Source organism: Stylophora pistillata, chromosome 8, assembly GCF_964205215.1.
Source record: "Stylophora pistillata chromosome 8, jaStyPist1.2, whole genome shotgun sequence".
Lineage (NCBI taxonomy): Eukaryota > Metazoa > Cnidaria > Anthozoa > Scleractinia > Pocilloporidae > Stylophora > Stylophora pistillata.
Window position 1 is genome coordinate 17534354 of NC_142526.1, and position 13301 is coordinate 17547654.

The 13301-nt window shown below is 38.2% G+C and overlaps 1 protein-coding gene, 1 long non-coding RNA gene and 1 pseudogene across 2 annotated transcripts; 2 read left to right on the forward strand and 1 right to left on the reverse strand.

Annotated features, from left to right (window-relative positions):
• Window positions 1–479: 479 nt before the first annotated feature.
• LOC111329380 (hyaluronidase-1) lies at window positions 480–12372 on the forward strand. The gene is made up of 7 exons (XM_088730481.1): window positions 480–544; window positions 762–1316; window positions 1628–1993; window positions 8434–8670; window positions 9237–9576; window positions 9718–10039; window positions 11219–12372. Exons 2-7 carry the CDS (start codon window positions 960–962, stop codon window positions 11490–11492), a joined length of 1896 nt encoding a protein of 631 aa, XP_088586607.1. The 5' UTR covers window positions 480–544; window positions 762–959; the 3' UTR covers window positions 11493–12372.
• On the forward strand, window positions 2000–5994 carry LOC111318944 (uncharacterized; annotated as a pseudogene).
• Window positions 7175–11219, reverse strand: LOC148725285 (uncharacterized). Its single transcript, XR_015990684.1, has 4 exons — window positions 10522–11219; window positions 9381–9597; window positions 8700–8840; window positions 7175–7720 (listed from the first exon to the last, which is right to left on the reverse strand). It is a non-coding gene; the product is annotated as an uncharacterized LOC148725285 (long non-coding RNA).
• Window positions 12373–13301: the final 929 nt, after the last annotated feature.

A 13301-nucleotide genomic window follows, 5' to 3' on the forward strand; every position in this document is an offset into this window, starting at 1 on the left:
ACCACTGACCTCTGCGATACTAGTGCAGCGCTCTACCAACTGAGCTAACAAGCCAATTGGGAGTAGGCCGTTAAGTTGTTAGCTCAATTGGTAGAGCGCTGCACTAGTATCGCAGAGGTCAGTGGTTCGAATCCCGTACAGGCCTGATTTTTTTTTTTTTTTCTCTTTGCAAGTCTGATTTTCGCTAGTGCTTAAATAGCGCTATCTACTGCGAGGATCGTGCGTCATATGTATCTAATACCGCAGTACAAAATATATGAACTTCATATATTTCATTGTATCTCATTTAAGCAAAAATTAATTACTATAAGGCAGTGATAAGTATGACTAAGGCCAGTTAAATGGGTGAACGAACATGTTGCCCTGGATATGTTCTCATTTGTAAATGAAAATCGTCAAAGGAAATGAGTTGAACTGTTCGCGTTTGGTCGGCGGTGTCAAAACTCAAAATGTAGACATTCTGCATGTTCTTACGTAAAGTACTGAGACAGAGCACTGACAAACAAAATGGCGGACGAACTGATGTCTGATTTGTGAGAGATTCGTAAGTTCCATGTCTTTGAATTTTGTTCTACAATTGGCCTTTGTTATCTGGGCTTTAAAATAGCACTTTATCATACTGCGGTAAACGTATCTTGAAGAATACGGTCGTCGCCTTGATTTTGCAAAAAAAGATTAAAAAATAATTTTGTGATCTCAGCTCAGGCGATCCATCTACAACTTCATGCCTTTAAAATTAATTCCTCTTTGTATTTTTTCAGCTTCACCAACAGAAGAAAAAAACATGGCATCGTGTTGAGTGTTTCCTATTTTAGGCCCAAGCAACACCTCATGGATTCCTTTAGAGCTATAATTAAATGTGTTTGTTGTATTTTGAATTCTTACATCATGGGCTATAAACGCGATCAGTCATGCGAACTTTTGCTTCTGAGAACAGCTCAGAGACAACATGAAAAGCTATGTCTTTTGTTCAGGGTCTTTTTGCGGCCCGATTATCTCGCTTACTGCATCCTCTTCTACTTTTGGTTGGTATATCTCTTTTGGGTGATGCGTTAGATATAAAGAACTCCTACTGTAAGTGCGAAGAGTTTCCGATCGAGGATCGGCCGTTTGTAGCGATATGGAACGCCCCGACGGGTGGATGTTCCGTCAATTTCAGCATTAACATCAACTTGAGAGACTTTGACATTCTGGAAAATCCGAAACAAACTTGGAATGGAAAATATGTGACTGTTTTTTATAATGCACAACTGGGATTATATCCCTATTTTACTAACGAACAGGGAACAAACAGCTACAATGGAGGAATGCCCCAGGTAAACAAACGAATATCTCACCCTGATTACTCCATGGTTCAGGTCATTTATGATTTTAAGCCTGGCATATTTAGCAGCAAAATCTTCTGTTTAATTTGAGATATATTAGAAATAATTGACTTCCCACTTCTTGTATTAATCAAATTTCAACCTATAATTGTTTCCTACAGCGGGTAATATTATAACAATCCAGTCACATTTAAATCAATATATATTGTTTGTTTCCATTACCACTCAGTAACTATCAAATTCCCAGCTTGAACTAAAATGGAGATTGTGTAATATTTAGTGTTTTGTTTTGTTTTTTTCAGCTGATAAATTTAGCTGCACATCTTGACAAAATGAAAAGAGATATCATTAAAAAAATCCCAGACCCAGATTATAATGGCCTTGCTATAATAGACTGGGAAGGTTGGCGCCCGACATGGGAAAGAAACTTTGATTCTAAACGAATTTATCAAAGTAGATCAGTGGAGCTTGTCCAAGACAAACATCCCGAGTGGTCCATGGAAAACGTTATTGAGGAAGCAAGAAAAGAATTTGAAAGAACTGCTCGGGTATTTATGGAAAGTTCTATCAAGTTAGCCAGACAAATCAGACCCAAGGGATTATGGGGATTCTATGGGTTCCCTGACTGTTTTGGATCAAATGAAACAAATTACCGCTGTTCTGATGATGTAAGTAAGGTCCATCATTAAATAAATTACTTGTTATGCATGAAGTTTTTATGGGAAGAAATATTTCATGCGTGTCATAAAGCCTTATGACAAAAGCAGCTAGTCATCCAAACCAAATTTAAGTTAGCAGACATCTACTATGTCTTTGGAGTGTAGATAGTTCAAATTACAAATCGAAGTGTTTTTAAGATGTTTACATTTAATGTACCACAAATATCTCAGCAGTACAAGTTAGACATAGGTAAATAGTCTTCAAGGTATCATTAAGATTGCAAGCCATTCTTTTTTTGTATTATTTTAAGAAAACAATTCAATCAATCTCAATCAATCTTTATTTTTTTGCACTATTTACAAATAATTATTTCTACTTTAGAGTACATAAAAAGGAGAGACATGGGCAAACTAAATTACACAAGTAGTGAAAAGCAAAATGTGTGCAGTGACCAAAGTAGCTTTAGTCCAGGCATTTTAGCCCCAAAAGACGGTCAACCTGCCACTAATTGCAAAAGAAGGTTTTTTAACGGTTTTTGGTCCAGGAACATGTCCTCTACAACATATTAAAAGTCCCCAAGAATCCGACTTAGGGAAGTTGACGAAAAACAAGTTTTTTTAGAGCCCTATATAGAGTAATACTGAGCGGCTTGGAAACGAGGTGGCATGTACTGCCTATTGTTTTGCTCGATTTTGAAGCCACGTGCAGGATGTGTTAATAAAGATCGGGACAATTAACTGTGTTTTCTTCCTAGGTAAGTGCATTTATGTACCTATTAAATGAGAGAAAAGTTATGTATAAGATTCTATAATTAGAAAAAAAACATGTAAAATCTGTAGAAAATATCTATGTGATGTTAGCTATCTAAGTGAAGTATTTAGCTGAGGAATTATGTCTTCCACAAGCGAATTTAAAACTTAAAAAGGTTATTTTCACACTGAAAGTAAAAGTAATGTCATTTTCTAAGATAATTTAATTCAAGAAAAAAATATTTGACTCAAGAATCTTGAGTAGAGACTTTTTTCACTTATCTCTTCGCGTTTAAGTTTTTGTCTCAAAACTTGAACTCATTAGTAAATTCATCTATTTTTTCCTTCAGAATTTAAAGAAAATATCCAGGAATCATACTGAAACTAATAAAACTGGCGAAAATGTTCATGTAACGCAAAGGAAATGTTTTCTTTCACTTATGAAGTAATAAATTAAGCTGTTGTGCTGCAAATTTTGCACTTTGGTTCAAGTTGAAAATTAAAAGGTCGAGGAGAATTGATTCCAATACACTTCAGGAATTTCGTTTATTTTTAAAAGCCCTTAATGTTCGCATTGATAATTGACAAACTTCAATTTGTCATTTGCCTGTAATTTCAGAGGAAGAGTCCTAAGTACTAATGGATAAAACAGTAAATTGTATTATTTGTAAAAAAAAGTCTCAATGGCGAGGGCGACGTCGTGACTTTGAAAGCAAAGGGAAGCGAAGGGATAAACCAGAAGTGTAGAGCGGGTTGATAACATCACTACGGTCCCTGGGCAGCAGGTACATCAGAATTGCCGGAGAGAGTACTGTTGTCCCAGCAGCATCAAACGAGCCAAAAAATGTCTCAGATGAAACAACTAGTAGTCATTGCTCCCTAACTTGCAAAGCAGAACAATGTTTTTCCTTCAAGGAGAACTTCGCCTAAAGGCATTGACCAGAATGCAGCCATGCCTCGCTGCATCAGGCCACAACTTGTACATAAAGTGTGCTCGACTTTACCTACAGTCAATGACAGACTTCTGTACGGACCACCCGGATGTTTACCGAGCCTTTGCATCAGGTCTTCACGTAGCAAGAAGAAGTAATCGATTTTGGGCTGGATTATCTATAGACCTAGTCATCAAGCAGGTTCTTATGAGAAGTCTGAAAATCGTTGGTGGCTTGACCAGAGGGAGGGGCCTAACGGAGCAGCAACGTCTTATCTGGCTGTTATCCATACCTGCGTCTACCGAAACAAACCACATCATGCAAGAGCTGACAGGAGTTCAGTTTAACTCTGGAGAACAGAACAAAGATATGTCTAAGGCACAACAGACAAGAGATATGAAAGACACAGTGACCATCCTCAGGGCTCTGGCTACCCACAACCCTTTCTCTCTCGACACTGACAGTAATCGAATAAACATCATGAATGGTGTAAACACCGATCGTAATGTCAATGCTGACACAGCCAAGATTGTCGGGGAGAAGATTCTATCATCGATGAATGGAACCTTAGCCACTGATTACTCATTCAAATGAAGTGCCCAGGCAGTCATCATGGCATCGAAGTCCTCCGTAAAGATTGACAATGACCAAGTACAAGTTGACCCTCAACTTTTATTTCAACGCCTCATTATCGCCTGTGATAACTCCCACCTTGAAGAATTATTTCAGTACAAGCTCTGCACCTATCCCACGGCTCTTTTTGATTCCCCATTCATGTTAAGGCAGCCACAAAAGCCAGCGCTGGCAGATGCACTATGGACAAGGCTTACACCAGAGGCAAAGACGCAGCCTGAAGGGAATGTACAATACGTGCTGGACGTAGGCGCTCTTCTCTATCGAGTGCCCTGGCCAAGAGGTTCTCCAACATACAAGGAAGTCTGCAACATGTATTGCACTTATGTGCAAAGGAAATATGGAAGGGCGATAGTTATGTTTGATGGGTACGACGAGATGTCAACTAAAGCTATGATACAGCAGAGGCGCGCATCAGGGAAGGTTGCTGCCACTGTCACCTTTACAGAAAGCATGTCTATAACGATGAAGAAGGATAACTTTCTTTCGAATCCCAAGAACAAACAATGCTTTCTGTTAATGCTAAGTGAGGCTCTCCAGAATGTAGGATGTGTAACACACCACGCAAATGGTGATGCTGACCTGCTTATAGTCCAAACAGCTATAGAGTCTGCCTGAACGAAAACCACGATTCTAGTAGGGGATGACACAGATTTGCTTGTTCTTCTTTGTCATCATGCTACCGAAGATGGTTGCGACCTCTATTTTAGACCAGAACCAAAGGCAAACGCAAGAAGTGCGCGCGCCTGGCATATGAAGAGAGTCAAAGAACAGCTGGGTAAGGAAGTTTACAGAAATCTCCTTTTCCTTCATGCCATCAATGGATGTGACACAACATCATGCCTCTATGGAGTTGGCAAGGCAACAGCCTTAAAGAAATTTGAGAATGTACTACACTTCAAACAGCAAGCTGGCATCTTCAGCCGTCATTCTACTGTTTCCGACTTTGTCAGTGCAGGTGAAAATGCACTTGTATCGCTTTTCAGTGGTAGACAAGGGGTAGGTCTAAACGCTCTCAGATGTCAGCGTTACTTTGAAAAACTTGCTAACAAGACATCTCATATTGAGCCGCAGAATCTGCCCCCAACAACAGCAGCTGCCTGATTTCATAGCCTGCACGTCTACCTACAGGTAAAGCAATGGCAGGGAGAAGATGATGGTATGTCAGTGGAGGTCTGGGGGTGGAAAGTCAGTAATGATCAAGTATTTCCTGTTGCAACAGATTTGCCGCCTGCCCCAGAATCGCTTCTCCAGTTAATCAGATGCAACTGTTCGTCTGACTGTAGCAGTATGAGGTACATCTGTCGCAAGAATGGTATGCAGTGTTCTCCGGCATGTGGCCAATGCAAAGGAACTTCATGCACAAATTAATTCTTTGCACACTGTAGACTTTGAAAGTGAAGATTCGGAAGACTAGCATCTTTAAAAGTTAGAGCACATGTACAATTGAATTACAGGGGTTGTCTGGTATAGGACTTTTTTGTCGCAACTCTTAATCAATTTTGACTCATAATGTTTCCGCAAAATCAGATCTCACTGCGGGAAGTACATAGACTCTAAAGAACCTTAGTTTTTGATTTATTTAAATGACATACTTTTTGGGAACTTCAACGTATAATACGTTAAAATAATTATTTTTAAGTAGTTTTGGTGAAATAGCTCGATTTATACCAATAAAAGAATGCGAAACAGCAACTTCCGGTTTACAGCCTCATTTTCATGTTATGGGAAAAGGGAACTTTTGTTGTGAGTCCTGTTTGGAGGTGTTCCCATGCTTGGATCTTTAGGGACTTTTAGTATGTTTATGTATAGGATATTCCTGACTGGTCAATGATGAGAAAGCTTCTTTTGCAATTAGTTGAAGATCCAACGACAAAATGCCTGGGCTACTTAAGCTTTCAGGTTGGTCACTGCCACAGACAATTAATTGTCAATTAAATGTACATTTAAAGGATCGTGCCTCATATGTATCTAATACCGCAGTACAAAATATATGAACTTCATATATTTCATTGTATCTTAAATGTACATTATAGGCATTTACATAACAGTAAAAAACAAACTAAGCAAACTACACTCGGGAAACAGATTGAGTATTTAAAGGATACATTTTGTTTTGCTTATAGAAACAATTAAAAGAAATTTAAGAATAAACACTAGCGAGAGAAATACACAACGTTTCGATGACTCCATGTCATCATTCTCAAGTGAGAAGAGAATAAAAATGAATAGTTAATTTATACCGTACGAAGGTGGCAAACGTAAAAAGTTTAAAATATTTAAAATATTTAAATAAATAATTGCGCGTGTTGAGTTCATAAATGTAATAATAATAATAGTTTACATTTATGAACTCAACACGCGCAATTATTTAAATATTTTAAATATTTTAAACTTTTTACGTTTGCCACCTTCGTACGGTATAAATTAACTATTCATTTTTATTCTCTTCTCACTTGAGAATGATGACATGGAGTCATCGAAACGTTGTGTATTTTTCTCGCTAGTGTTTATTCTTAAATGTCTAACAAAATCTAATGTCATTCGAATTAAAAGAAAGTTTTTTTTTAATTCAAAGGGGATAGAAATTCGGGTACTTATTATGATGGTTAACCTTTTAAACTCTCATGCAGGACCAAGACAGAATCTATTTTCATAATACTAAAACAATATTAGGCAGACAAGTGATGAGAATAAAGGCAAATTTCAATGAGGGTGTTGTAAGTTGCTCTAATGACAAATTCTCCAAATGTATGTCGTAAGGATTGTATGACAGACAGTAAGGAGAATTACTAATGAGATCTTGGGAGTGGAAGGTTTAAGTGTACCAAAATTAATTATTGGTTGTCAATAACTGTAGACTCCATCCAAGATGTGATTTTTAAAAAGACCAAATTTATTCCACGTTCACATTCAAATGAGTTAATAGAATGCATCTGATTATGTTGAAGATGATGATGATGGTTTGACCAAAAGGAAAATTACAATTATAATTACAATAGATCTAAGAAAATTGACAAACAGAATGAAAACAAAAAAGGACTAACAATTACAGATATTTCCTCCTATTAGCGTGAATGGGTAGAGTGAAATAACTGAGAATTTTAGAGTAAAAACTTGCCATAACAAAAGCCAACACTGATATATTATACAATGAAAAACGAGAACTTAGAAATCAAACAAGTCACATGATGGTCAATGAGTCAAATTTTAAATCAAGAGTCATGCAAATTTGAATCTGACAATAACAAAAACAACCAATCAGGACTAAGCTTTGAAGCAAAGGGTGAACATGAGTTGTATAAGTGGACGATTTGGTTTTATCAAATGAGTTGATAACATAAATTGGCACTGTAAAGAGTTTCCAAAGCTGACATCTCGAGGGTTAGGTCTTCACAGGAGTTCTGATGAAGGGCCTATGCTTAAAACATATCCAGTGAAATAGTTAATATAATGTGCAAAATTATTTTTCTTGTATTAAAAGAGAAATTATAGTTCAGCAACAGATTTTAAATATCACATACAGTTGAACCTGCATTAAGGGGCACTGTATCTAGTGGTCACCCTGTATTAAACAGTCCGTTTTCGAAGTCCCAAAAAGTTTTTCCCCTGAATAACAGTCATTTTTACCTTTATTAAACAGTCACCACTATTAAGCGGTCATGGTGACCCTTTGCTGAGTCCCAGCAGCCTGTTTGTATTGTTCTCCACCTGTATCAAATGGTCACTTGAAGTGCAACCACTCAAGTAAAACTAAAAATAATCTTTTGAGTAAACTTGAATGTCTGTTTATTTCCAGAAATTAAAGTTAGTGTTGTTTGTGAGCTAGTTTTTGTATATTAAGTTTTCATTTATGGCTAAACATGGTGTTTTTTTCTAATACACCTGTGAAACCTGTATTTAGCATTTGACCAAGTTTTAGCAGTCACCCCATCATTCCCTGTTGGTGAGAGGTTAATACAGATATTAATGCAAGATATTATTTTTATCTCTGTGGAAATGGTACTGGTGATTCAAATGATGTTGCTTGATTTGTTAATGTGTGACACAAACTGTGAAAATTAGTCCTCTGTTAAATTTTCTACAGACTTTCCTTCCTAAATTATTTCACCATTATTTCATTTTTATTATCAGCACCAAGAGATGAACAACAAACTCAAGTGGTTGTTTTCAAGCAGTATGGCATTATATCCATCTGTTTACATATATGATCAACAGTCTTGGAATAAAGCTTTCACATATGGGAGACTGGAGGAAGCAATTAGACTGGCAACTTGGGTTTCAAAGGAAAAGAAGAGAACAGTTCCTGTGTTTCCTTATTTCCGTCACCTCTACGAAGGAAAACCGTTTGAATTTGATTACCTTACTCTTGTAAGAAAACTTTCATTTTGTGTCTATACCTGTTACTAACCCAATTTGAGGTCCAGTTGGATTTATGGTCCAGGTGTTCCTCCCTCTTCCTGTACTTTTATTTCAAGAGTTGCGTTGCTGTTGTAATAAAAGGTCAGATCATTCCTGAGGGCTTGATGGTTAGCAGCTCACTAGAATTGAGGAAGAGAGGTCGAGTTTTAAGATTTGGCCAGGTCATTGTGTTATGTTCTTAGTGGCGACACTCACAGTAAATGTTATCTCACAGTGCCAATCTCCAACCAGTGTATAAATGGGTTCCCAACAAATTGTCAGGGAAAGATTACAAAATGCAGGGGTAGCCTGGGATGGACTGGCATCCCATCCAGGAAGGAGGGGGGGGGGAATTATAGTTGCTTTACTACAGAAAGTTGGATGAGTGCTGGCTGGATGGGCTAGACAAAATCCCTAGTTCTGCCATTTATATACACTACTGCCCCCTTTAATCTCCTGAAACCGCATTTACTTAAACTACTGCATTATCCTTGCATTGCCCTGTGACCTCCATGGCTTCCGTTTGATGTTTGCAGGTTGATCTACAGAACACAATTGGCCAGGCAGCTGATATGGGTGCAGCAGGTGTGGTCATGTGGGGAAACAGGCGTGATGAGAACACCTCTCCTGAAGTTTGCATTCAGCTCAACGACTATATTAAAACAAAACTTGGTCCTTACTTTGAATCTGTGAGGCGTCAAATAGAGATCTGTAGTCAGAAAAAGTGTAAAGGTCGAGGACGGTGTGTCGATAGTCGACTGATTTCTTCAAGATGGGTGGCTGAGGAGCCTAGTTTGTATGCACCAACTTGTAAAGGATCACCGAAGCTATTCTCTCCATTCATACAGCAGCATTCCTCTCACGACAATCGTCGAGGTAAAACATGTTTTGCGTTACCTGTTTGAAATGTTTAGAAAAGCAAAATCATGTTGATTTAGTGACCCAAATTTAATTGTCTTTATGCTGCAATATGACTGGACTGTACTTAATTTTTTTTTTGTTTTCAATGCATTTAAGGTGACCAGACAAAAACCAAACTTCACAACTCGAAAAAAAGTGACAGCAAAGGTCACGATTCGCCAGTGGACGCCAAACCACATCATAAACATGGATTGAGTTCCGAACAAAGACAGTATTTAATGAAAGAGCTCACGCTGCTCAATGCTACAGGAAGCAGGAAAGTGTTTCTCAAATCTCGTCATCGTAATTCTACCAAGGACTTCGTGGTTTTCATGTCCACGTCTGACTCGGCTGTTGAGGTGAACAAAGCTCCCCAGGATGCTGATAGAGGGGTAGCGGCTACAAGCGGACTGCACTACCATGACAAGTTAAATGACAGGTTAGACTAAGGAACTTAAAGTATGTTGTAGAAACCGTATAATTTCTCCGACAATAGAGCGAGCTTTGATTGATTGTCGTAAAACCAAAGTCAAAGGAATAACAACAGCCAACCAGGGGAAAGGAAAATATCACCAAGGACCAATAAGAACTCAAAGTAAGAACAAATATACTGCCGAAAGCGCGGGAAAACGCGCATGACCAATTTATGATTTGTTTTATTTTGAATCTGAATAGTTTCCAAAGTATCGAGAGATTTGGGGACTAATCACAGCATTTTTCAAGCAAAGGCGGGGTGAATTCCGGATTAATTTCAACACGACTGAAAATTGTTCTTAAAAGGATACATCATAAATCAGATTCTGACGCTGACCGAGTTTTGACAATCCCAAGAGTAACCTAATCCTTTGAAAATTGTCTTTAAATGTTTTGAAAATTTGTGCTCGGACTCCGCCATTTTTGAAATTATCCAGGCACTCTTACCGCTCAACTGTGGCGTAATGAAGTCTCTTTCCTCTTTTCTATCTGATCTCGTGACGCTCTGACGATTTCTGTAAAACCCACTGATTTTAGAGAAAACCATTCTTGTTCTACAAACCCCCATAAATTCACAGACCATATATGGTTTCCACACGCTTATTTCTCACCCTTGGTGAAGGGTGTGACCTGAGCGAATTTTCATTTGGTCTATATAAGGACAACAGATATTACTACAAAACGTTACGTTGTTGTACGCGCAGTCACTTAGGATCGGCGCACAGGCGACAAGTTGAGGCATCAGATTTCCCTCTGTCCATCCGATGAGATGTGGCACTTTATTTAAATCAATCAAAGATGCTTTGAGGACAGGATGATCATGGTTTTCCGTCCTGCATCCTGTGTGTTGCGATTGTCAACTGCCCTGAACATAACATTTAAGTTACGTTTTACCCATAATCCCCTAAGAGTGCCAAGCATCTCCATACAGTATCACCCTGAATTAAACATTAAGGTCATGAGAATAACGCAAATGATTACCACCTAAAGACTCTCTTGATCGTTAAACAAATGCTCCTCGTCACCACCTTAGGAAATTTATAGAGAACAGTAAAGAGAATGTACATACTGATCACGATTAGGGTGTAAACGTGGGGTAAACAATAGGTACAGACTGTAACGTTTTTAATTTTTGTGTCTTCAGTCCAAGTTTTACTGAAACAACATCCAGGGGAGCCATGGCACCAAGTAAACTAATGCTTTGTAATGAATCGTCACCCGAGTACACAAACTGTGAAATCATGAAAGAAAGTCCGTCAGCGTACACAAGTGGATTCCATTTTCCTCACACGTATGTGGTGTTTATTTGCGCGTCTCTGGGCTCCGCTCTGCTGGTATCCACTACTTTCATTATGAGTTACTATTACTGCAGTATTCGCAAGAAGGTAGAAGATGACGATATTCCGCGCGGAGACTGATAATCAGTGACAAAAGTAACGAAATTACTCCCGTGGAGCTTTGTAAAGTGAGTTTCAGTTCGATTTTAATCGTCAATCTTTGGCTGTTCGCCATAATTGTTGGAAGCTCGAGACAAAGGTGGAATGCGTGCGAGCTGTCTTGATGAGTACCTAGAAGACACAGCAAGGACAGAAACAGCTATTTCATACTGGTTCTATTCCATGGGAGAAATGCAGTACAGAATAACCTCGGTTACTAAACGACGTGTAAATCTAACTTGTTAATGGTCCTTTGCCAACTGAAGGTTTCAAATTCCACCCAAATTCCTTCTATGCAAAAGACGATAATGTATGTCAGATTTTTCTTCGGCCAAAAGAGTGATATTGTTGATAACAGATTTTGAAGTTCAATTGGTTACAAACCGCAAAGATGCAGTTTGCATCATATTACTAGAAGCATATCGGTGTATGGAATTCGTCTAAACCAGATCAATGCAATAGTTTGTTAAATTCACGCAAGGGATTTTCCATCGTTGATCAGCGGTTGCGTTACCAGGTCTCAACTGCCTGACCAACGACAACCTTTGATATTTAAGGGAAGCCATTGTGGCAAATTATCTGCTTTTTTTTTTTTTTCGTTTTGACATTTGTATTTTGTGAGGTAGAATCCTTTAAAACAACGGAAATGACAGTAAAAATAACAGCTCAGCAATCGGCTTTTGAAATCACAGGTTTCAATTTCTGTTTTGCTTACCGAAGAAAAACATGACGTTTGATGTTTTGTCAGGATTATGAGATGTATCTAAACAGAACACCCATTAGTACCATGCTTGAGATCAAAGGCGTCTTGTTGCAAAGTATAGAGAAGTATTTTTTTGGTTAATAAAAATGTTTAAACTTACTTATGAAAAGCGTTTTCTCTTTTGTCGTATCCTACGCTCTGGACTTCTTATTTCACACTTTCGAGAGAAAATTAACAGCCTAAATTAAAGTCGATAAGCTTTGCCGGTTGAACGTCAGTTTCATTATCATAAATTTCAACAAGTACTTTAGTTGTCATGTGACGGGATGTTGGCCGTTCACGCAACAGATGACAACGACCACATCCTTACAGGAACTTGCCAACTTCTGCAGCATATTACCGAATGAATGCAGATCATTGCCATTTAAAGTAACCTCAGCTGCTAGTCCATTGAAAGGCACTTGTTGCGGCGGATGGGCATGCAGTTGTTTGTTCTAAAAAAATTTGCTCCATATCTGCCATTAAGAGATTATTTTGGGGAGTCGGCCGCACCTTTTATCGGTTTATCTGTGAAATCACTCACCCTAGACACCGGGAGGACACGAAATACTCGGCAGGCAGGCAGGCAGGCAGGCGATTCAACACTTTTTCCGTCATGCCAAATAATTGCCAGACTCTAAGATCTTTCCCTTTTCTGTACATTTACCGGTTTAATAAAAGATCGTTTTTAGAGTACAGAAATACTAGGGTTCATACACGTAGAGTCGTAGTTTATTCACTAAAAGTGTTTAATGTTGCCTTGTGTTTTAGAAGGTAAGCAGGATGTATTTTCATTTCAACAAATTAGGATACTTATCGTGATTATAAAGCGTAGCCCACTTACTCAATGAATCAAATGCATTAAAACTTTCCTTTTTCTGAAGAAACCTTTTTGGTAGGTAATCTTATTTTAGTCAGATAGTATTTACCCTTGGTCCGCATTACTTTTAGGTACCCAATCTTATTTAAAAGCTGTGTTTCCCTATTGATGCACTTTATGAAAGGACTGTCTTACATCTTGTTAACCAATGTGTACTCTTTGAGTGGTC

Excerpts from the sequence above, each read along its gene's own strand:
- LOC111329380 (XM_088730481.1), top strand. The coding sequence starts at position 960 with ATGTCTTTTGTTCAGGGTCTTTTTGCGGCCCGATTATCTCGCTTACTG. Across the intron at positions 1,994-8,433 it reads ATTACCGCTGTTCTGATGAT|CACCAAGAGATGAACAACAA; the intron begins GTAAGTAAGGTC and ends TTTTATTATCAG. Across the intron at positions 8,671-9,236 it reads AATTTGATTACCTTACTCTT|GTTGATCTACAGAACACAAT; the intron begins GTAAGAAAACTT and ends TGATGTTTGCAG.